The sequence below is a fragment of the Patagioenas fasciata genome, chromosome 9 (assembly GCF_037038585.1).
Source record: "Patagioenas fasciata isolate bPatFas1 chromosome 9, bPatFas1.hap1, whole genome shotgun sequence".
In the NCBI taxonomy this organism is placed as follows: domain Eukaryota; kingdom Metazoa; phylum Chordata; class Aves; order Columbiformes; family Columbidae; genus Patagioenas; species Patagioenas fasciata.
The window spans coordinates 27,087,963-27,113,809 of record NC_092528.1 but is presented as its reverse complement, the minus strand read 5'-3'; the positions used below and the strand labels follow the sequence as shown (position 1 = coordinate 27,113,809).

At 39.3% G+C, this 25,847-nt stretch overlaps 2 protein-coding genes across 2 annotated transcripts in view; one reads left to right on the top strand and one right to left on the bottom strand.

The window, feature by feature from the left end:
* LRRC31 (leucine rich repeat containing 31) overlaps window positions 1-25,847 on the bottom strand; it is a 49,541-nt gene that overhangs the window by 20,331 nt on the left and 3,363 nt on the right.
* SAMD7 (sterile alpha motif domain containing 7) lies at window positions 6,778-24,510 on the top strand. Its single transcript, XM_065845156.2, has 9 exons — window positions 6,778-6,935; window positions 13,825-13,928; window positions 14,859-14,985; window positions 15,125-15,261; window positions 16,327-16,405; window positions 18,888-19,561; window positions 19,983-20,104; window positions 20,977-21,087; window positions 21,991-24,510. Exons 2-9 carry the CDS (start codon window positions 13,826-13,828, stop codon window positions 22,261-22,263), a joined length of 1,626 nt encoding a protein of 541 aa, XP_065701228.1. The 5' UTR covers window positions 6,778-6,935; window position 13,825; the 3' UTR covers window positions 22,264-24,510.

Sequence of the window (25,847 nt, the reverse complement as noted above, 5' to 3'; positions counted from 1 at the left end):
TCACACTTGTTTATATCTGCTCTTCCCTTGGTGTAGACCTGGGGCAAGGTTAGGAACAGAACCAATTTTGGAACAAAATAGTTAAATTTGCAACCCACACAGCATCCACTGGTGAGAGATTAATGTGGATTTTCGTACTTTGCCTCATTGTGACTCCTTAATCCAGCATATATTCCAAAGAAATAATGCCATTAGAGGATTAGTGCCACAAGTTCATTTGAAAAAAAGGATTTGCAAACACTGAAATCCTATATTCTATGTACTTAATCACCAAGTATCATTTTGGGGATTTCCTCTCCCTTTAGTAGTGTCTCTTTCAATGAGACCCAAACAAAGTAGCGACTCTCTTTTGGATGGCACTTATTATTCATTAAAGGAAAACAAAACCCCAAGCATCTGGTTAAAATAATACAGTATATCTAAACACACAGGAGTGAACCCCTCCTTTCTGTCATACAATCACTGGAGCTATAGCAGGGAGGCACTTGGCCCAATCTTTATATAGAATTTAATGATTTGGGATATTTATCTGATAGGGATTTGTAATATTCTGAGTCCTGTAGCACGCAGGAACACCGTGAGCCTTGTTTGCTTCTAAGGCAGCTCCCTTCCCAGCTTTGCTCGCACCCAGTGAAGCCACTGTTCTCCTCTCTGTGGGAGGAGGAGACACACTGCCACACCATTCATTCTCCCTTTCCTTAGCATGCATCTTTGCTGCTCTGTTTCCCCTTTCTGCATGACTGTCACCACCTGCAGCAGCTTTTGTGGGCTTCTCCTGCTTGTCTCCATTTGTTGCAGGCTGAAGTGGGCGGTTGCATGGGCCAAGAAATTGTTGGAGGTGAAAAAAAATGCTTATTGCCCTGTTACTGACTTCACCAGTTCCAGGTGACTTGTTCTTGGGCTGTGCTGACCCAGAATAAATGAGCCAAGAGCTGCTGCCAAATGAGGGTAGGGGAAGAGTGGCTGCTCCAGTCCCAGCTTCACTGCCCTCATCTTTCTCAGACACCTACATCAAACCATGCCCTCCACAGCTCTCCCCATCCTGTTGTGTCCCTTCCTTCCATTCTCTGACTTCAACCCAGTTCTGACCCCTTACAACTGAGGCAGCAAAATTCAGTCTTGCCTACACAGCTCAGAAGTTTTCAGCTGGCTGTGATAGCATGTCACTAGTACCACAATATCTGCATCATCCACTAATTTGATGTTGACTGTTCACACCACAGAGTGGCAGGGATCAGCAGACAAAACCCTTCAGAAGAGGCTGCAGACATGATGGGCTGGAAGGACCATTCTCTGAGAATGAATGAATAGATGCAGTTGCATTCACTAGTGGGAAGTGCTCTGCAGAACCTGGGTTAGGAAACATCACTCAGGCTTCAAGGTAAAGTTCAGCAGTTTGCTACCACCTGGATAAACACTTTCTCCATATATTCCTATACTGTTAGAAATATTATGCAACACTGACAATTCCCTGAAGCAAACTCATTCCAGACTTCCCTGCACTGAGATCAGTGTGCACGCCTGGCAATTCAGTTAGGTCCAAAACATCTAAGTATCCCCATCATTTCCCACAAAATGAATATCCAACCTTCTGATTTTAAAAGCCCATCAGCCTACAGTAGTAGTTCCTAAGATAACTGTTTAAATGTTTAAAATACATTTCACTTATTCGGTACTTAGGTACAACCATAGACTGATCACAGCGGGGGTTGAACCAGCACAGAGAACATAAAAAATTAGCAAAAACTTTGGGTTCGGAAATGCATACACCTCTTAGTGACCTTACACAGTTCCCTAAACTCAGTGAAACTTTTCATGGGTTGAAAGGCTGAGGAAAACTTTGACATTTCACTGTACTGTCACACTTTAAAACCTAACAAAGAGTTATGAAACTCTGTTGCAAACAGACAAAGGTGGGCTCTGCCTGACATGAAAGGGCTGACACTCAGCAGGATGATCATGCAGGTTCATGTGCTGGATGAACTGGTCATGAGCGGAGGAGTCTGATGGTCCCTGTTACCATTGATTTATTAGAATTACAACAATTTCAACCTTGTATATACAAGCACAAACCGCCAAGTACAAACTGTAGAATTTTAAAACATTCTTTTTCTCAAAGCCAGAGTTTACCTTACCTACTATACAATACTAAAAATAAGTACATTTTCCCCATCTACTATCTCATATTGAAAATGCATTTTGATTTCCACAAAAAAGTGTGACTAAAAGATCTATTGCAGCAAACGTATCTTCCTCTCCACCAGGCAGATACTTTTAACACTCTGATATTGAGTTAGTCTTTTTTTAAATGGAACTACACAAATATAAACTTAATGTTTCATTCTCTATTACAAGTCTGTCAGAGACAATTTTCAGGGCTGGAAAACACTTTTTAGTTGAACTTATGCCAGGAATAATCCCCTTTCAGTTAATCATTTACACGAATGTGTAATCTGCAGAGTTCATGCAAGGCCTTCAAACTATATTAATTACTAGAAACCTAATTAGAAATCAACAGAGTCAAAGGATCAGCGTTACTTCCATACAGTACCATCTGGTACAATGGGGTTGGATAGTTCAGCAGAACTCCCCATTCCATTCTGTGAAACTTCAACCTGAATATGTGCTGCCAGAGAGAGCAAGTTTATGCTCACATGGAGGGGGTTGCAAAGCAGTTTTAGGGTCATCCTAAACGATGGCATCTGAGTCCCTGTATTTCTAGCAATTACTTCAAAATTTAGTTCCAAAAAAAGAAGAGTATTTATTCAACAGTTTTCTTTTTGAATGCAATACCAATGCAGTTGCAATTCGCCTTGCCGCATCCAAAAATACCTTAAATCCATACACTGGCTATTGAAAACAAAACAAAAGCCAACCAAACAAAAAAACCCAAGCCAAACAAAAACACACAAACACAAAAAAATACGAACATACATCACTAAATGGTTTAACTAAAGATAATAAGCGTGCGCATTGTTTTCTTGGTTTACAAATCATTATTCCAATGTAAAAAGGCATGTCCAGAGCAAAAAGAGTGAAATTCCATAGATGACACAAACACATTAGAGTGCAGCCTCCATTACCTCTGGTGTGCATACATGGCAATGGTAATATAATTATACCAACTGATTTGCCCTTCCAGCATGCTGCCAGTTTGAAAATTTTGACCAAAACATTTCAGTCCTGGTTGAGACTCTGCTAGCCAAACAAAAAAACCCCGGGTCTTCAGAAACTGAACTTGGATGGTTTTAAATCCAGACTTTTGCAACCATTTTCATTCATGGACACATAAAATCCAACATACAATATTGTGTCAATTTAATTTTCAAAAGAACTTTATAGTTAGCCACTTAGATTCACTCATTAGCTTTTGGAATTGAGATCAGCCATTCCAAGTAAAACTCAGTAGCTTCAGTTTTGTCCCTGTTTGGGTCCAGGTCTCTCTGGTTAATTTCCAGATTTCCATTGGGAATGAAACAGTTGTGTACTCCACCTAGTCTCTCCAAACTTCTCTCAAAGTAAATATAATGCTTTTCCATTGAACAGCCAACTGTGTTACAACCTGTGTCACCTTTCCAGTGAGTATTTGTTGATCTTGTCAGTATGTATTGAAACAGGTGAACACCAAAGTTTGGCACCACCCTCTTCAGTGTCCTGCAACACAGGAAGGAACCAGAGCACCTACCCTCCAATCAAGTAAAGGGCTAAGAGTTGGAAAAAAACCTGACCTACCAAGGAATGCTATAGTTTCTAGGACGTTCTGCATACCCACAACTCAAATTATTACAGTGACACTGTCACAGAGGTTTGCCAATTCCCTTCTCTAGTAACTTCTCAAATTCTTGTGAGTACACCCAAAGGCAAGATCCCATGTGTTTCTAAACCAGTTGTGTCACTGTAAAGCCTCGTGATTGTTTCTAATCCCAGGTTTCTAGGACACCACTTCTTGGTTCAAGATCATTCCTGGGATTTCCAGCCTACCAGTCCCCAACTTCCCAATCCACCCATCAAACCATCCTGCTCCTGATCTATGCTGCCTGTCGTGGACACCACTACTCTTCTAGTTTAAACCTTTCGAGGGGGGAACATGGAAAGAAGTGAGGTTTAGCTGAAGAACTTGGTATGTCTGCATATAGATTTAATTTTGGAATAAGATAGGATGACACTGATAAAGAAGCCATTTGCCAAGTTCCGTGACCATCTAGTTCATTTCATTGTACAGAAAAAAGTCTCCATTGAATCGTATCTTGCTTCAGTGAACTTCATAAGAAGAAATAAAGATCACCGCTCTTCCTGAGTGAATCACCACAGATTCCTCACACAGGCATTGTTTAGAAACAGTGGATTAAAACCTACTTAGACTCTAGTTTAGCAGGTTCTCTACTTATATAAATCCATTCCAGCATTACATTTTGGTAAACATATAATTCTTGAACTGATAATAAAATTGTCTAATGAAATTTTTTGCCTTACATTTCTGAAGATTATATATCCCATCAGTTGAGACATGTCTGCCATTGATTTTGTCAAAAGGGAATCAAGTCAATTCTGACCCAGATCAGTATTGACAACATGTCTGGTGGCAATGGTAAGGTTGTATCTACCTTAGTGCACAGATCCCACACTGATAACCCATTCTGATACTTCAGGAATTGAGAAAGATGTGAAAGTAGTCGTAATTGGTTTTGAAATAAATGGAGAGAGTCTCCTGGTTCTTAATTCAGCTTTAGAATAGTACAAAATGCCAAAAACTGTTGGGTTTTTGGTAGCATTTTTCCAACTCCTAGAAGAATTCTACACCAGGCAGTAGCTGTCAGACTACAGTTATCCCCTTTGTACAGAGGAATCAAAGTGCTGGTGTTTCCCCACTCTCAGATTCCTCCCTGCAAAGGGGATAAAGTGGGACTACACTGCCATAAACCATCTTCACTAACAGTGATACTCATTGACAGACCAAGGCCCAGATCAATTTGATATACTCTACATTACTTGTTCTATTCATAAATCACCTCCTACACCCCCCTCTCCCTCTCCTTTGCTGCTTTGCCATTTTTCCTGTCAGTGAAGATAACCAGCAGAAACAGAACTGCTGAGAAAAACAGAGACCACTGCATGATTCAGAAATACACCCCACCTGATGCTCGTGAAATCCAGTTAAGATCTTCGGTAGAAAGGAACTGTCAAAGCATCTTTATGAACTGTGGTTGTCACACTCCACCATAGCACACAGCAATCCTGCTGCTGTGCCAGAAACCAAAGGCTCAGTGCCAGGGGTCATATGAACTAGTGTGCTCTCTCTCCAAACTTCCCTCATTAAGTAAAACAGGAAAAAATAAATTTATATCCTTATATTGCTGGTTTCGTATCTACCTCAGGAAGTAATTTTCCTAGTATTAAACTTTTTGTGGCTTTCCTGAAACTTGATTCACATGGACTAAGACATCTGATGAAAAATGGTTGCTGATGCAAGACTTTGTTTTTAATTAACTCAGGCAACTTCATTTCTTACAAAGCATTGGCTTCAACCTCACTCAAGCAATCTGGAAAAAGCCCAGTAGAGAAACCAGGCACTTAGAGAGGGGACTAAACACAAGCAGAAAATTATCTTTAAGCCTAAGATGCTCGTTTGGCTTCTTGTCTTTCTGAACATGATTTGGACAAGCACATGAAAATTATCCTCAGGTTGTTTTAGCTGATCTCTTTTTTTAAAGGAACTCTTGAAATTCTTTTAGAAACCCAGTACTGGATATTTTTAAACAACAACAACAAAAAAAAAACCCCACAAAAAACCCCACAATGATTCTAGGTGTCATTTTCTTCTTTATAAAGAAGGTCCAGATAGCAACAAAATAGCCATGGTAGCATTTATAACAAAAATATTTAGTCACTTCAAAAATCTTAAAAATAAACCCACACTAGATACTATGTATGTATTTTGTGTTACATTATTAAAAATAGTTTGTTTTCTGTAAAGGTGTGCTGAACTGTAACAGAATTACATCCCTTTCCTATCAATAACACTTCCCTGGGAGCAATTTTCAATAGGAATGGGTCCATTTTCTCCAGGTTTTGGGGTTGTGTTTGCATTTCAGAGAGGACAATGGACAATTTTTTGTTGTTGCAGCAAGCACTTGATGAACTTTAGGCAGGTGAACAAGGGATTAACAAACATCAGCCCTGACGTCCCATCAGCTGACATGGATATTAGAAAAGAAACACTTTGACATTTGAAAACCTGCCATTGACTCAGCATTCATTGTGAGAGCTAACCCACTGACAGGGAGAATTAAAGAGTAAATTGCCGGCTTGAGCAGTATAACCACCTGATCCCTGTGTTAGCCTCACAATATGCTTAACAGGATTTCCATCTTCTAGTTCCCCCCAATCCAATCGGATACACAGTTCTGGGATAACGCAGTTCTGGGGTAACCACTTGTCAATGGTCAGAAGTACGTCCTTTCTAAAAATCAGTATAAACAGGGAACACAATGTGTGAGAGCAGGGCAACCATCAACCTCCTGTCATATTTCTTGTTGGAACAGGAAGATTTTAAGTGAATGCACCAAGCATCTTAAAAGCTAACAACAGCTTAGCAGGTTACATGTGAAATAGGTTTATCAGATCAGTGCAGTGCTCTTCTTGTAATTATGTTTTTACAGCCTGGTTAGGGGATGGTATTGGAGAAGGGCTTGTGATGTCAGAGTGGGTAGGGCTTAGAAGCAGGGATGAGGGCTAATCAAGATAAGTTCAATTTGTATTTAAAGTGAAGTCAGCGTTAGTTAAGGCAGTTTTTGACATGTTAATCTTGATGTGTTTTAAAAGCTGCCAATCACATTACTGAGGCAGCTGGAAAGGAAGACTAACAGTGAAGGCACAGGCTCTTGGATGCTCATGGTGGCTTCATTTTACCCCAAACTAAGGTCTTCACAATAGACGTAAGTATACATGAAATAAAAATAAAGTGCTAGTTTTTAATGTAAATGGTGATGTGACATCTTCTAAGCAACACCAAGAGGTGTATGATTTTTCAGGTTTTGATGGTAAAGACTTCTCTCATGATAGAAACAGCGCAGATCAAAGTGGAATTCCTCATGGTGTTTTTCTCTAAGAGCAGCAATGCACTGCAGAGAGAAAAGTTCAGAACTGGCAGTGGTGATACAGAAAAAGTAAATTATGTGACTATGTTCTGATTTCTCAGCAATTTGGTAAATGTATTCTTATGGATAAATACTGCATATTCAGACGGAAACACTTTTTGTATTACATAAGTTTGATCATTCTGAAAACATTTAAAGATCTGTATCACAATTGGAGAATTTTAACTTACTTTTTGTTTCCCATTGCATATTCAGTATTTTTCTAGAAAACTTTGGATACAGATTGAGTTGCTTAATGTACATGCACAAATGTTTCACTGTCTTGTCTAATAGTAACAAAATATTCTTAAAAAGCTAATGAGTTGTTAATACATATAGGTTAATCTTTATGGTAATTTTTTTTTTTTTTAAAGTACAATAGGAAAAACCTCAATATTTTACAGATACTTCCTGAAGCACCAGATTTGCTCAACCAGTGTGCAATCAGAATTAATCAAGGTTATTATCACATAGATATATTTGGCTGTTTTAGTGTGGTGTACCTAAATCAAGCTTATCTAATTAAAATTTTGCTTGTGTGCATAGTAATCGTAACAAACCCCAGTGCTACCAGCTTTGTGGAACACTAATGTATGCAGGGGGATAGAGTTTGTAAATATAATATCATAGTGTGATGAGGTTTCCTTACATCATATTATCTGATTATGTGGGCAGAATTAACTGTAGACTAGGAAAGGCTTGGGCACTATTGCATTGCCTTCAGAGCTAAAATTTCAAGTTCCTCAGTTATAGAATACAAATTTCCGTATCTACCCAGTGCCCCTGAGATACGGAAAGAGAGAGAGGCAATCTTAACTCAAGTAATTTTATCATAGTCTGATCCTGCAAACTAGAGCTGAAAACATTGAGTGTGCTCAAGACACTGATTTCCAAGTCTGTTTGCAAGAACAGGTGTGCTATTTCACATGTTAATCTCACAAGGAGAAAAAGTTCATATTAAAGCTTGTGACATATATGAATGTGGAAAATAACTGGTTTTGTAGTATCTGATATCTGTGACTAACATATTTTAACATACCTGCAATATTTTTTCAGATGAGCATGTGCTGTCTCATGCATTGTAATAAAGAAAGCTAACCTGAAATGATGAGTGACAAAAACCCATACCACCTTGTTTTACCTTTGTGGAATATGACACAAGTGCAGTTTTCTGTTTTATCAGAGGATCTGGAAAGGTTTGAGGGATACTGCTGCAATATTTAACACCCTAACTGAAAACAGAAGGTACTGAGGATTCAGTACAAGTTTTCCAGATTCAGACTCTTAGTTAGTCAGTGAAGTTAAAGTGTTGTTATATAAAAATAGTTTTAAACAGCTTTCCTAAAACCCATTCCTCTCCCCACTACCTGGTTTCTTTTGGCACTGGGAGTGTTGTCATTTGCACTAGTATTTCATGTTAAAGTGAGACAAATCCTGCTAAAATTCAACTGCATTTCATCTGGAAATACCAGCCTTGCTCTCCTATCAACAGAAAGATCTCCATCCCAAGACTTGGATTTCCAGTATTCAAAAATTAAAAACAATTAAAACACTTTATGCTTTAAAATTAAACATTATTAAAGAGTAAAAAACAGTTTATTTTCCCTTTATCTGATCCCACCCAGGCCTCATTTGGCAATCTTTAGGCTTCTAAAAGAATCAAAGACAGGATGGTGTTTCAAATGTCATCCCTAATTATGAAATAAGTCCACAAGGAAAACAAATGACATCATGCTTCTATCTCTTGTGTATATAGCCTATGTAATAGAGAAACCCAACCCTTGTAAACAGCTTCTCATGTGCCAGTTTGGCAGGATACAGGGTGGGTGGACAATGTTACACACACACGTATGCATGTGCATACTTGCTGTGCTACAATCATTATTTTCATTAGTTTTTGCTTAGTTATTTTATTTGTTGTACAAAAGGCATAGCCAAAGCACTTGGTGTGATCCCAGCTGGAGCCTCTGGGCACTGCCACAAACACAAATGAATAAATAATATTAGTATGATGGTTCTGCAGAAACCAGCCCTCTGGTTCCCGCCCCAAGCTGAGAGGGACAGCGCTAAGCCTGACTCTCACCGCAGCTGCTTACTGTCCTGTATCTATACAACTCCACCATATCACATGGCAGTTCTGCTGCTTTTTCCTCCACCATCTGTCTGTCCCACCCAGTCAGCTTGGAGGGCTCTTGCTGTGTGTTTCTGCTCAACACAACTACATCTCCACCTTTGGTTTTAGTCAGTACATTAAGCTGACTGTTGCCTTATCGGCACGCAGGAATAAGTTTTCCCCTTGCCCCTCACCATTCCAGGGGGAACAAGATTAACTTCTGTTACAAACCTGACTTAGTTCCTGAAGGACTGACTTCACCAATACTAAGCCAGGATTTCTTCCAGAGATCAGTGTGTTTAAATAAAATGAGTGACTTGTTGCTTGCAATCTCACCAGTTAGCTAGCCCAAAAATGGTAAAATATTTGTGTCTTCATTTCAGTGCAAAGGCAGGCCATGCAAACTCTGCTGGCTGACACACACAGTATAAATATAGTTATTTTCCTTTCTTTAGGGAATGTATCGTTCTCAATCCAGTTTTAGGATTACACTCTAATCTCAATCTCTGCCCACGTATCTAGGATTAGAATTTAGCCCCACAGTCTCTCCAGGGGTACCTTACCCCAATTAAGATTACATATTTCATGCTCCTGTATGACATAACGTTGGTATAATTGCTTTCCAAAAGTCATTTGTTTTGCTGACTGTGGGTTCTTGAATAAGTAAAAAAATCTCTAGTTTTATGACTCTTAGTATAGGCTTGCAGCAAGAATCCTTGATACTACAGCTAATAACATTAGAGTATTAATAATATAAGCATATGTATCTTTTTTTAAAACAGCATGTAATTTCAAGTAATCAGGAGAGTTTTTTCTGAAAAAGAGAGCAAATGGGAATGAAATTGAGACTATGCATGAGTTTCCTCATATACATCACTCATAAGCATGTATACATATTTATACTATGTTTAACTGATTTCTCTGACACAGATTTACCTGAGCATTTTGAACAATACCCAGCTTCTTCCAAACACTGTGGCTCCACTGCAGAAGTATACTGGACATTGCTTTTAAAAATGCTAATTCCAGGTGTTTGATGTACATAGAAACAGTATTAGTTAATGAAATCTGAATGTGTAAAAACACATTTTCCAACAAGTCTATATTATACATAAGACAATGCTGGATTTTGCCAAAACAGATACACAGACTGTTATAGACATTTTGAAACTGCATATGGCATGATCATATTTGCAAACACCTCTGGTTCATAAAGTTTGTGTCTTGCTACTTCTCATCTAATAAATCGAGACAGAATTAGTTCTGGGTGAGTGGTTCTGCCTGCTGCCAAGAAGGGTTTGCTAAGGGTAAGACTCTAAAGGTAGAGATTAACTTGTCTTCATCCCTGTAATGTGCTGTACAGCCAGGATTTGTGCAATAGGATCAGGGAAGAGCCATATATGACTGGAACACTGGACAGCTGGTGTGTATGAATTTATATGAACCCCAATGCAGGATTTTGAGCTACTCTCAAATCCCAGCTAATAAATGTATCAGAAGTATACTTTCCCTCTTCTCTCAGAGATTTTTTTTGCTGATGTTAGTGTCTAATATTCTAGTTGCTATGAAAACAGTATGGACCCTAAATAACCCAAATTTGACCTGTAAGTCAGAACCTCAGCTAAGTAACGAAAAAAAGGTGTTTTCCAAATGCAATAACATAGATTTATCAAGTTCAGTATCCCCTCCTGACACAGGGTTACACATCTTTAGCTTAATAACATAATATAATTATTTATCCTACCTGATCAATCCAATACTTCCCTTATAAATAAACAAGTAATTTAATACTGATGACACATACATACAAAACGTGTCCTTGAAGTAAAATTTACACCATATTGATGTTCAAAAGTTCAGCTAGCGAAAATAGGTTGGAATTTCAGTAGAAATACCATCTGAAATTTTTTACCACAAATACCAGAGTTATTTTATATATCTGAGAAGAAATTCAAGCTCAGTTAAATCAGATTGACTGGCTCACCAATGAAAAACACCAGAATGACTTTGTGGTGCAACTCCAGTGAAAACCTCATTAAGGAATCAAACCTTCCTTTTGGCTCATGGTGATTCAAAAACTGGGTCAGAGGAGTCAGTAAGCTACAGCTTTAGTGGAAAAAGATACCAATGAACTTTCAAGTCATATTATTCTATGACTTTTTTCAATACTGTATCTTTTCCACATCAAACCAACAAACCAGCTGGTCTGCCTTTGCAAGGATAAGTTGCTTATGTGATGCAAGCTGCCTGAAGCAAAGCTCTGTGAATCTTGGCCATCTAATGCATAATCAATAAATATGGACTAACTCCACTATGGATCCTGCTGTATATGGTACCCTACACTAAGTAAAAATGCCAGCATTTAAAGGAAAACTTCACTTTTAAAATGGAAGATTTTTAAGAATGGTCTTAGATAGTTTCTCCTTCAGCTCTGAAAGCAGGTTATGTGAGAGACTACGTGGCAACAGAAGTTTTGTTTTCCAGATTATTTAATACACAGACACTTCTCTGTGAAAGGAAGCCACCTAACCAGCTCACAGGACCAATATGGTATTGCAAATACCATCATCCCAGTTGCCATCTATTTTTTTTGAGCTGCTGTAAAGTTTAGTTCAGCACTAAATCGCTTTAGTACTGAGCTTTAAAACGCTTTAGCAGCTCAGAAGCACTTTGGCAGCTCAAATGCTCCTCATGAAGCACCCACCATCCTAAACCGCTTTAAGCCTAAAGTATCCTAAAAAAAAGGCAAATGGAAACATGTTCAGCAACACACGTTCAGATACATATGTCAAGAACAAAGGACACTGTTGTTCCTGGATTTGACAGACTTGTGAGACCAAGTATCTTCACCATACCAAGGAAATGGTAAATTCATGATGCACGTGAATTAGATCAACAGCTTTCCCTTTTTTTCGTAACTCATCAATAGGTCAGAGGCAGTAAAAGGAATTATAATGATTATGCTCATTTATAAATGTCTTGGGTAACAAAATATGGGATTTGGCTTCATCACATTTTGGATAATGAACAGTTTTTACAGTTTGCTTCTGTTTTGGAGAAGGACTGGTTGTGAAGAAGCAGAGTTTTGGTTGTTCTTGCTTACTATTTCTAAGGAATTTCTGTATGCTAGGTAGCTGGTTTGAATGTAAACAGACTACATGGAAATTGGATCCCTCTTGTACTCATAACAATGCAAACATCTCAAGCTGTGTTTGATCTTACTGCTACTTGTACAACACCACTGCAAGTTTGGCATAAATGTGAAAACACATGGGAAAGACCTGAGCAAAAGGCAAATTGTCCAGTAAGCCATAAAAAGTAAAACCATCCAAAGCTCCAGATGGTTCTGGCCATTTGTGCTTCAGAGACAAAATCTCTGTCAAGTGATTATTAATAAGAATTCAGCAGTTGTCAGCAGTCAGCTGAAACAGTAGATTCTCTGTGCATTTCTAAGGCATCCCTCACTATTATCTATACCAAACACTGGCCAAACTCAGAGCTGTAGTTATCTACAGGATGAGAATGCTTATGCATTACATCTTCCATCTTTAAGAAGAAAGAAATCACCCCCCCCCACCCCCGACCCATTTGCTGTGCAAATCCAGTTTGCAATGAACGTCCAGGTGCCCCAGCCACCCTTAGAGCTGGTCTGTTCCCCTCTGCCAACCCCTCAACTTCAAACCTTCCACACAGGACAGTTTTTAACACCCAGGCTGTGAGTTACAGGACTAATTTCTTTTATGACCTATCTGCACAGATAATCCTGCTGTAGATCATTCCTCCCAAATCCTAAGTACCACATACTGTAGTTACTCATTCTCTTGTTACCAGGATCATTTGTAATCTAGTCACCTGCTTCTCTGGACAGACTTAGACAAGCTCACAAAATCCACCTCAATGACACTATAGCTGTTCAACTATGCACTTGCAGTGTATTAGTTTTTAGTTTGGAGTTGTGCTCTTCATCTGGCTTTGTTTACCTGTACTTTCATAGATAATTAATCTGAGCCTAGCTATTTTTAATCACTGTTTTCATTACTACAAGCATGTCACCTTTTTTACTTTATTTACAAGCCTTAAGGGGCTCATATCATTTGGAATAGCTCATTTCTATAATTTCTTTCCATCTATTTCACTTAGTTCACAGCAGACAGGGCTCCAAACTATTACAATACCCAAATTAAACCAAAGATACCTGCCTTCCTGAGTACAAGCATGTCACTGTGGTACACCAGGGGCTGCAAGCAAGACTCTGGCTTAATTACATCCTTCTGAGCAGCTGATATTTCTCAACAACCTGACTACCCTTGCATAGTAATACCCAAGGACACTGAATAGCTCAGTATAAACCAGGGCAACATTTGCATTGTCCTGAAAAATGAAAGCTTCTGTATGGTAACCAAAATAATCCACATGCACTCAAGGGTACAGCTGTGAGTGACAGAAGGACTACCTGTCTGAGAAATAACTTGTATAACCTGCTCCATTTCCTACATTGTTGAATGTCTTATTCTTTTCTTTGGGCCTGCTGATTCAGTTCTTTACAAAAGAAAAGTTGTTGTTGTCTTCTTACAGCATGACTCCACGGGATCACATGAGAAAAATGTCTATCCTGGGGGAACAAGGAACTCTAGAAGAAAAGCACTTATACCGATTAGCAAGCGGCATGGCAGCAGGAGGTATGCAGGAAGAAACCAAACTGTGCATTTCTTTATCGGATTGCTAATATCTGTACAACACACAGGAAGCAGCCAGAAACAGGTTTAATGTATTTAAAAAGGTATTTCAAATTTGCCTTATGAGTAGCTGGAGAAACACTTCTCTTAAGGTAATTAAAAGTTAACAAGGGGGGGATCCTCACATTCTGAATTTCATCAATGCATGATAAGAACCTGGAAGAAGAGTCAAGGTCACACAGGAACTCAGCCACAAAAGCCACAGCTGGCACTATAAGGTTCTGGCTCCCCACTGCAGGCTCTGCTTCCTAGAGCTGCTGTCTCATGACGAGGCAGGTTCCCACTAATAAGATTTTTCTAAAAATAAAACAGTATTAGAAATGAAAACTCCCTAAAGCAGAGAACTTAACATTCACAGCTATTCTTTTTTGTTTCATAGTGATATGAGTTATTGCATATTAGGAAAAAATTCTTCCCAGAAAGGGCTGTCAGGCATTGGAACAGGCTGCCCAGGGCGGCGGTGGAGTCACCATCCCTGGAGGGGTTTAAAAGGCGAGGTTCTTAGGGACATGGTTTAGTGTTAGATTTAGGTTGGGTTATGGTTGCACTCAATCCTGAGGGCTTCTTCCAACTGAAATGGTTCTATGATTATTAATTGTAAATTGTCCTTTTGTACACTTGGCTGCAAACATCCTGTTTATTTTCACTGCAGTTTGACTGTATAAACTTAGATTACTTCAAGTGGTTAAGGTGGCAGTGGAAAGATCTTTTTTAGCTGCTGTTATTAAAAAGAAGTGTGATTTTCTAGCTCATACTAAAATGCTGGTAACTTGAGGGGAAAACACCTTATTGTTTCTGATAAAGTTACATTGCAAATAGAATCACTTTGTAATTGACTGCACTGACAACAGAACTGTCTATCCTTTGTGTCAGAACTGCGGCAGCGGCAAGAGATGCTGATGAGAAATCAGTTGATGGCAGTAAACCCTCAGCTAATGGGTGCGGGCCAGCAGAGAATGCAGGCCATTCCCTCCCAGTTTGAGCCTCGACTGGTAGACAGGTATTTTGCACCATTTCTCTACTATAACACTGCAGTCAAAAAATAACTGTCCATGTGCTATACCTAAGTATATAAAGACCCTAGATTATTCTTAACTAAACGTCCTTTGCATATCTGAATGTTTTTTTTTTCCTCTCAGAGAACTGTTACCTTCAACTGAAATGATGGCATCTGCTGACCCACGACAAATCCATATAGCATCCCACCTTGGACCTACAGTCCCACAGCACGCAAACATGCCAAACATATTGTCCAATCGTGTTTACCCAGGCCCAGGTAACAAAGCATTGTTTGCATCCTGAAAAAGTGATAGCACATACATGAGAAAACAAACTGCAGCTGCTAGTTTTTCATAGGTTTATCAGCAGTGTCAAGAAACAGTTAATTCTCTTTGGAAAAAGTCACTAAAAGTTGGTGGTTTACCTACCAAATATTCTAAACTGCACCAGTTTGAGTCTAAACACATCCATTTTAGCTTTTGTTAAACACACTGTTTTCAAAACCATTTGCATGGTTTTGTTCTCTCCTTTTCCTTTTGTATTTTCCAAGCATTTTCACAGTTAAACAGCAGGTTGTAGCTAAACAAATTAGCCAATACCACTTTTTGCTACTTTTCACTTTTGCTCATGTATGAGCACTGGCTGATTTAAGAGACTACTGATCATATTCTCTAATCATAATATTGCATGCCATTTTATTGATGTAGGGCAACTACAAGCCCTTTTAACAAAGGCTCAAAATTCCAGGGCACAGCCCTAAGAGAAAGGCTGGATATCACAGCATGGCAACACAGCTGTGGCACACATCATGCAGCACATAAAGTTACATATCACTTCATACAAAGAGGTCCTATCTTAAGGTTCTTACTTTGAAAGGACAACAAATCCCCCCCCCAATGTGGATTTCAAATAAGAGATTCCCTCAAGAGGAAATGTCACGTAAAAATAGGGGGCATCTAGGCTGAAAAGAGACTTGAAAGAGCAGGTTTGCTTTGGTTAACTGTTGGTTATTATTTTCTGAGCAGCTATGTGTACTTCAAAGACATAAGTCACCAAATAAAGCCACACTGTTGTCTCTTTCCTTCACATATAATTACAGGTATAACTAATTACAGATCTGATCCTGCATACACCTGATGTAGGACTTCATGTTTCTACTACATATTCACAAAAAAGCAATGAACACAAATTGGATTTAATGTGAAGTCATATCAGCTTCCTAGCAAGGCACATAGTTCAAGTCTTACAAAACTTTTCAAAATGCACTGCTTTGGGGTTTGTGCATTTGCTTGAGGAAACAAATGAATTTAAGATTTGTTTTTTTTCCTCCCCTCCCTTCAAGGATATAGCTTTCTGCAACCAGAATCCATGGACGCTGTGGCCAGAAGACAGGAACTAGTTCAAAAGCAAAATATTGCCAGGTAATCAATAGTAAGCTTTGCTCAGAGGTGCATGCCAGGATTAGGGCAGCAAAGGCAGCTGGAAGTTACTAAGTCACAGACCTTTTGTGGGTTTTTATCTACAGCAATTGAGATACTTTTTCAAGTTACCCAGAGGAACAGAGGGCCCTTGATTATCTCTTAAGGTCTGAAGTTACTGAACTTTCTGCTTGTCCCTATTTTGTTTTTAGCCTTAAAATAATACAAGAAAAAGAAAAAAAAAAAAAAAAAAACCTCAGCTTGGTTAAAGAAATAAGCTACAAACTTCAGCCCCAGCCCTTGGACTCTGGATCTGAATGCCCTGAAGTTACAAGTCAGAAACAAATTCAAGCTTTACAGCTGTGTGCTACCACACAACATTTTACACATCTACAGCTGGGCTGTTGGGGATGATCAGGGTACCAGGGTAGACAGCTTTCCTAGTTTAACCAAATAGTCTGAACGTCAGGGTGACTATAGAAAACTTTGTTATTTGGACCAATTTCAGTGTAATCAGTAGCTATTAAGTTACCACCAGTGCCCTCCCTCACAGTCACACCATCTCCATAAAGAAACTCTAACCTCAACCACACTAGCACTGGGCTTCAGCAAAGAACTGAATAGCAGCAACTCTCACACAGTAAGATTAAGAGCAAAGAACAGATAAATTCTGAACAGAAATCTCAAGAGAATTATGACAAGTGTTTTAAGCTATTCAGTCAACAAGAGTCCTCCAAACACAAGATTTGCATCAACAATGCATTCCATACAGCTCCCATAACATAGCAAAAGCTCTAAGAAAAACCAAGTACAATAGCTGGTAGCAAACATAGTCGTCACATAACCCTCAGCCACATCAGAGCTAGTCCTACCTGTTCAGGCTGTTCCTTTAGCCCCTCATACCAGGAAAACTCCAACAAAAAAAAAAGCTCAACCTAAATCCCTGGGATAACTTTTACCCCATTCTTTTGCCAGCCTAGCAATTTCCACCAGTTTCACACTGGATTCTGCAGCATACTTCACCTTCAGAGCTGCATGGTCTCCTTTTACCCTTTATAGAAATCAGGTGTTGCCAAACAATCTCTCACACTTCCTGCAGCTGGGCCCAAATCCTTGCTCTCCAAGGGACTCTGCCTACTACCAAAGCTCACTGATCTTTTGGTTCTCAGAGGAGCAGACTGTCTTACCTGGAGGAATGGTCAGGAATGTAATGCTCTTCTCTGTTTACTTCCACCTCAAATCTATGTGTGAGTAATGAAAACTGGGCAAAATGTACAAAGACATGGTATATACACAAAATACTTCTGCTGGATCTCTGAAATCAGAAAATTAATAATTCAGAGGTTGTTGCAAAGATGAAAAGAGAGCAGAGAAAAAGACCTGAGTGTTATGGAGTGATCAACTAATTCCTCCTCACAACAATCACCTGAACAGATACCATTTGTCCAAACTGTTTTCCTGACAATGTTAAATTAATGAAAAGTTTCCTAGAAGTCAGACTGTCTCTGACCTGTTACCCTCATTGCAGTGTTAAGAATGCTATCTTGGTGCACTTTAAAGTCTTGGCTGCTCTCACAAGCCCTTTTTCAAAGAGAAATGTGGAAGCGCCACTGAAAGCTCCTCAAAACAAGGAAGGCAGGCTGAACCATTTCTGGTTTGTGTCTGGAAGAGTGGCTCATTTCTCCCATCTCTCAGCTGAAGCTGTGGAACTCTAGCTTTCCATTTGGTCACTAGCTTAGCTCCAGAGAAAGCTGATGCCAGCAAAGGAGACACTTACTACTACTTGCATTCTCTGTAGCTCACTGGCAAGCCTTCCCACCCGCAATGCCAGGGGCAGGAGGCTGGCACAGGCTCTGAGGAATTGGTTTTATCCATCAGGAGGGAGATCAGTTGAACACTTACGAGCAGGATCTCATCCTTCCACACTTTCAGACTGTGCACAAGTGCCAGGCACCATGGAGAGTTACTCAAGAGACCTACTAAAGTTACCTTACCCTGAATGTATGCAAAACGTTCCACGATACCGTAATTCTAGTTCTTTATCACTTACAGTATCACTGCCATTTTCCAGTTTTCAGTATAATTTTCTGATTGGTAATGTAAATAACTTATTTTCTTTAGTCTTTGATACTTATGACCCTGGAAACAATTTTCCAAATCTCAGGTGAGCATAATCACTGTAATAACGCCTGAATTGCCCAAATCCAAGTAACACTTTTTAGTGTGAAAAATTATCCAGAGGCATCACATGGAAGATATATTTTCTTTTCGTTTTAGTTTACTGTATGTATCTGGCAGCACATTAAATGTAGCCAGCTTTGCCATTCCATCTGCAGTTTGTGATCTCTCACACATAGCAATATTGGGGAGAGAGAAGAAAAGCAGTTCTCTTACCTATTTAACTGAATTTTAATCTGCCACTGAAAAAAAGAGATGATGAAGGAACTGAGCTGCCCTAATTGCTTGTGTTCTGTGTGTCTCTTAGAATGGAAATGGAGATGAGTGCTATTTTTCAGCAAAAAGAAATGGAGAAAGCTCATCGGAAAGGACTGCTGGGCCTGGAAGCACCTTTCCTTTACCATGGCATGCCAGCTAGTCCCATAGCTTTCCGTAGCAGGCACAGGCTACCCGAAGGCCATCTTCCCAGCGACTTATATGTTCATCGTACCACCCTCGATGAAATTCATGGCAACGCTATGCTCATGGCCACCAGCCCATACCCTCCGGTCAGCACTTTGCAAAGGGAGAGGGGACGTCGACCAGGGAGACGAGCTGGAAATCACAAAACTGCCGACGGTAGTGCCAACGGCACAAAGAATCAAGCTGACGACAAAACTACGGACCCTGCTTCAGCTGCGGTGGATGATGAGAAGGAAGACAAGAAAGAAGCAGAGGTGGAGACACTGAACAAACATGAACAAAGTAAAAACCAGACTGAGCCATCTGCAGTTGCCAAAAACTGTAAAGAGTTTGAACAAGGCTTGAGAAAAAACTGCGCTACTCATGAAATATCTGCTGAAACCAACACCAACATAAATGAGAAGGAATCTAATAGCTCGTGTGCTGCTTTTGATGACAAGTACATGTACCCTTCTGCAATCCCACTCTCAGCATTACCATATGGATTTCCAGTACCTAGCAACTCACTGGTACCTTCAGGTTTGTGAAGACTCCAGATTACAGTTAGAGTGGTATGGTGATATTATTTATTTTTATTGGTTCGCTCTGTCATCTCTTCCCTCTGTTTTAAGCACATTTTTGGTATTGTAGAATCAAAAGCACTGGATAATGTACTCCTTAGAGAAAATACTGCGGTATGATTTGTATGTGCAGTGACTGGCACATACAGTGCCAGCAGTAAACAAAAGAAGCCACCAAAAGAAAACCCTCCAGAATCAGCTACTCATGACTATTTGGTGATTTTGGTGTCTAGGACTCCTGTATCTGTCTGTGGCTACACACTGCTGGTAATATATTAGGTTCTGGAGAAGTGTAACAATTCTCATGTTAACAGTCATTTCTTATTGATTTGCCAGCAAAGTCCTACAGACATAATAATATCTGTGTTTCCTCCTCAAAGGAGCACATGGCCTGGTCCTGAATGGAGAAGATATTTCTTCCATTGAAGACATTCGCAAGTGGACCATTGATGATGTATACAACTTCATCGTTAGCCTCCCAGGCTGTTCGGATTACGCCCAGGTGATTATAAACATTCATCGCTTTTTTAGGTCATTAGGACCATCTACATATAAAGGTCATCATACAAATGTAAATGTTAGAGATTAACTGGTTGTCACAAAGTTACAAACATAATAGTTTTCATTGTGCTTCAACTTAAGACGCCAGCTGCTTCTTCAAGGGAAAGCCAGTCCATGCTCTGAGAGGTTATATCTACATCTACTGCAGTCTGGAGTTACTGGGCATGACACATACCAAAAGGATCAGCAGCAAAAGGATACTATAAGAAAAGTATCCTAATTTTTTCAGTCCACATGCCCTGCACAATCTTTATTCAGATTAAAGTAATTTTGCATTCTTGGATATTGGCATAACCCACGCACCACCCCTAAGCTCTTACAGGCATTATTCTATTTAAAAATAAAATACTATTCCAAACGCAAATGAACACGTTAAAATCCTATATATTCCTGATCAAGCCTTAATAAGAGAAACGCTATTCTTTCTATCATAGCAGGCTGCTCACTTCCTAAAAAACAAAACCAATAAAACAAAAAACAGACAAAAACCCCACAAAACAAAACAAACAAAATGAATGAGAACAAACAAAAAAGCTAACCAAACCAAGCACAAAAAAACACAGGAACTAAGTAACACTAAAACATTACAAAGTTCCCACTTGCCAAGAGCAAGTAGATAAACTACAGACCAATGGGCCGATACCCACACACCTAAACAAGAGACCTCATGCTGCAGTTAAGAAATAAATATGAAGATAAACCACTAAAATTTTTATGTCCTCCTTCTATTGTCTCTGCCTCAGGATTAAGCATAAAAAAATAACCACTGAAGTCTATTTCAGCACAGCATTATATGTTTTATCATTTCGTAAGATATTTAAAGACCACGCTATTGATGGAGAAACCCTCCCACTTCTAACAGAGGAACATCTCCTGGATACAATGGGATTAAAACTCGGACCAGCATTAAAAATCCGCTCTCAGGTACGATCATTAAATGTATGCCCAAATGGCAAGCCATAGAGATGTAAGTCAAAAGCTAACAGGATGATTTTTTTCCAAACTAAACTATTTTTTTTCTCACTGATAAGGTAACTATCATGATATTAGGAGAAAAAAAAATTACTCCAGCATAGTTTGCTTTTGCTTCTCTGCATGTTACAACAGCACACAGGGAGACACTAGGAGGAGCTTAGGACTGGTAGTCTGAGAGACACTTTAAGTGGAGTCAGGATACAACAGCACTGGAGAATAGGCTGAGGTTGGAAATTGAAAATATGTTTGATGACTTACATCAGTTCACTCCTCTTTTCCCTTCCCAGCTGGTAAGAACTGCTCTGCTACACACTTGCTTTTGCTTCAACTTGGCTTTCAAAACATACCAAGTAGAGTTTTCTACAGCCTTTCTGGGATAATAATCTTACATGTTTCATGGACAGGCTGTCCCTCTATGTTTAAAGTTTTCTGCTCTCAATTTCATCCAGTAATATCAACTCTATGTGTCAGTAATATCAACACTATGTGTGTTTCTATCCTTGCCCGGTTATTTTCCTTTTCTTTAACCCCTTGCTCTCTCTCACTCTTCTCTCATTAAACCCACCTTCCCTGCCCCTGGCTGGCAGTTTGCCTCCCTTGCTGTCAGACCCAGCAAGCTGGGACATTTCTTTTCCCAGTCTCCTCCTGCAAGAACCTGGGTCTAGAAGAACATGAGAGAGGGAAAACTGAAGAGATTTTTTTTTCACTTTTGTTAATCACTGGTAACCCTTTGAGATGGCTGGGATTTCCAGGATGCCCCTGGCATTGCTACACCACAGTCAGCCTTGATGTTTAATGGCTTTAACACTATCTCAAGAAGCAATTGCTGCAATTGTGCTTTTGTCCTTAAAGGTGTCTCGACGTCTGGGCAATGTGTTCTACATGATGAATCTTCCCCTGTCTGTGCCCTTAACACCTGCTCCAGGCAAACCCTCAGACCAGCCCTTGGACACAGCCTCCCCTCTTCACTGCAACAGCAGTGGTGACACGCTGGATAGTCCCTGCTCACAGGACCCAGAAACGTCAAAAGCCGTGGAACAGATTGTTTCAGAAAGCAGGGAAAATCCATGTGACACAGTTGGATCTCAGGCTGACTTCCAGATGATTGCTTTTCAGAAAAGTTGAGCTGACTCCAGGACATAAAATATTTTTAATCATACAGGAACCGCTAATTACAAAGTGTTTGAGAAGACAGCTGCAGCCTGAAACCTCTGTATGACTGGTGCTGAAGGAAATACGCTGCAAATGCAGTGTGAGGAAGTATGGTATCTGAAAAGTGTTTAAAAAGTGCAACTACATCTTGGTGCAATTACTTTCAAGTGCAATTCATTGAAAAGAATACCAGTACAGTTAACAGGTAAATTTGATTTTTCATTAAAGTCCAGTGTGATCGCTAAAATCTGCCAGAGACTCGGGGTGCGCTAAATGACTTACAGTGTGTCCCCATTGAGAAACTACAAGGAAAAGTTACAGTTTGCACACATAGCTGACTTCTTCTTCTGTTTAACAAAATTTAAACATAATTCATTGGGAGAGTATGGAACTACTTGTAGAATATAGAGAAATAAACCCTAGATTCAGCAATTCGAGTTAATTTCAACGTTATTCTAGAGCTAAGCCTTTCTAAGTGCCTGGGAAGGGTATACAGGGTATAGATGAGATACCCTAGACATGTAAATACCATGTGTACCAGCAGTTTTAATTATTCTGAGGCATTATTGCTGAGGTTTGAGCTGAGCTGAGTGTAGGAGAAAGCATGAGCAGACTCCACCATAAAGACCAGTCACTGGGACAGCAATGTTCCTGCACCTGGTTCCTTTCCCCCCAGCACACCTGGGCAAGCCACAGGACACCCTTCATTCAGCAGCATGCGTGATGTTCTTCATTTTGGAAGAGGCCACCTATTTTAGCCTGAAAGCTCCCCCTTCTCTGCAAAAATACGTTTTCCCCTCACTTCTGCTACTGATGATTCAATACCTCACAGCAAACAGGAAACACAAAATAGAGATTTTTGCTAGGGATAAATCCCCAGCATCTCATTGTGATTCCTGTGCGAATTATCTTTGTTCCCTCTTCAGAAGTTTGGTCACAGACTGGTCTTCCACTTCGGAAGTCAGTATACTACAGTGCTGTCTTCCACTCTCCTCCTTGCAAGAACACTTCTTTACTCCAAAGAACACACAAATATTTTTGATAAAGTTAATTTTTGTAAATTGAGTGTTGATAGATTGTGGAACTGCTGTATATTACTACTTCAGATCCTCTCCCTTTAGTTTAGTTTGTGTGACCTCAAGTACTTAAAAACCAAGAAATACACTGCCGTTTAGATGACAAGCATCTAAATGCATGAGGAGAGGGAATATTTTCATATTTTAGACTGTGGGCACCTGTTCTTTTCCTTTAGCTTGAGATAAATTATTTCATATCTTTGGTATATTTGTGCACTAGATAATATGTGATTAGAGGTTTGCAACACCAACTGAAGATGTTCACCTTACTATACTCTCCAAACTTTGCAGCCTTGAGAAGAAGTGCAAGTACCTACAGCACTCCTTTTCTAAACTAGCAAAGTCTTTCTGTAACAGGAGTAGCGCCTGATTCTGCTTTCACTGAAAACTGCCACTGACACCAGCTGAGGCAGTTTTGGGCTCTGTGCATAAATCTCCAAATATTGTAAATGGAGTGTATGATTTTAGGGTTAATCGATAAAATTCAGTAAGGCCCAATGCCAAAGTGTGGTTATGCTATGCAGCAAAATACTCCAAAGTTGCAGACAGACCCTGAAGTAATCCCCGCCTAAGTGAAGCGTTGTCCTTTCCATTTGTGATCTGGTGAAATAATGTGAGTCTTGCCCAAGAGTTTGGATTATGTCTCATGCATCATCTGTGGATATTTTTCATATAAGGAACTATTTACTGAGTACTCAACGGTGTTCAAAAAAAGCAGAATAATAACCTGAAGCTGGAAAGTTTAAATTTAACTCTTTTAAACAAAGATGTACACCAGCAATATTAATCTTGGACTGGCAATTAGTTTGCTTTTCACTTTGTCTCAATTAATTTCAAAAAATGTTAACCTCTGTTCTCTTCATTAACTGCTCTACATTTTTTCATGGCTTTAAAATCTAGTAAGGCAGCTTGGAGAGTTTTATGTTGAAATTGGTAATGTGAATGTTTACTTTTTCAGGTTTTGGATGAAACACAATCGTCAATGTAAAAAATCGTATTCCGTTTGAAATGCTTTTACCTGTTATTTTAACATACAACATCTCAGATTAGTTACACCAGAAAAAATGTTTTACTTTCACAGTAGATTTAACTATGATTTTTTTAATGTAGCCTGCTCATATTCCATGAGGGAAAAAATAAAATATTTTTATATAGTAAAAGTGCTTGTTAAAATAAAATCAAAAACAAAATCAGGGACATCAATTGTGTTGATCCGAAAAAATCACTAACCTTTTTTTTTTGTACAATTGACAATCATGTTGACAATGCCACTTATCTAATTAAACACAGTTAATGAATTGGTTTTCAAATGGCATCCTATCTCCTCATTGTCTGAAATATTTAACTTAATCCACATGAGACTTTTTCCACACTAGAAGAGGAATCTCCGATATGTTCCCAGACCATGAGGCCATGAGGCGTCACTGCAAAGCTACAAGAGATTACCTACTGCCCCCGCCAAGTGAAATGAAGCACATTTGAACTACAGGTGGCCTGTTAAGTGCAAGGATATGAAGAAACCGAACTTATTTTTCTAAAGTAACAGCAGAGGAGCTTGACTTGAAATCCTGTATGTCAGGGAAGAAAGATTGAAATCCGGTTTTGAAGAGCATGACTGTTTTTGTAAATGGCTCAGACACAAACAATGCCAAAAGCAGAGAAAGCTGGAAGACAGTTTGCAGTCTGGTATTACTTCTGCAATTAAAAAAAAAAAAAAAATATGATCCTTTGCACATATTGGGCTCTTCTTCCCAAAATGACAAAAAGAATGACTTCATGGCTTCCTGTACTGGAGGGAGATGTGCTGGAGCAGCCAAAATGCAATAAGGGCTGGACTATGTACAGCTGCAGAGTGAAATAGGAAGGAAAGGAACTTATCTAAGTGGACATAATCGATTCTAATTCTTATGAAGGAAATACCACTGCTAATGAATGTTTCCTCCCCTATAAACACTTCAGAGAGAATGAAAAAGTAAAATGGCTAAAAATTTTAAAAGTACACAGAATCAGTAGACAGACCCCTATTTTCTGATTTTGATGTGTTTTCAGGAATTATGTTTATATGTAAACATTGAGGCCTTACTGATTCTCAGCAGCTACATGTTCTTTTTGGACTTTTAATACTTATTCCAGCTGCAAAGGGGTGTAGCTAGCAAGCATAATCATGTAAGAAAGCTGGCAGAACTGTGCTACTTAATGATTTTCTGGTACCTACGCCACCAATGCATTCATTTTTTCTGCTATACCACTAAAATCCCAATGGGATGCAGACGATGTATTTTAATATGTGTGGTGGCATTAGAAATGTTTCACTTAACATCTGTTGTTGTGTAAGTCTCTAATAGTGATGCAGTTAACAAAGAAGAGAATGTTTTTCATGGGACATTTTTCAAGTGTCTGATTTTGCCTGTATCTACACTAAATCTGTACACTCCTAGGGACAGGGACTTCTATTTCTTTTTTTTAATAAAGTTTTAAAAA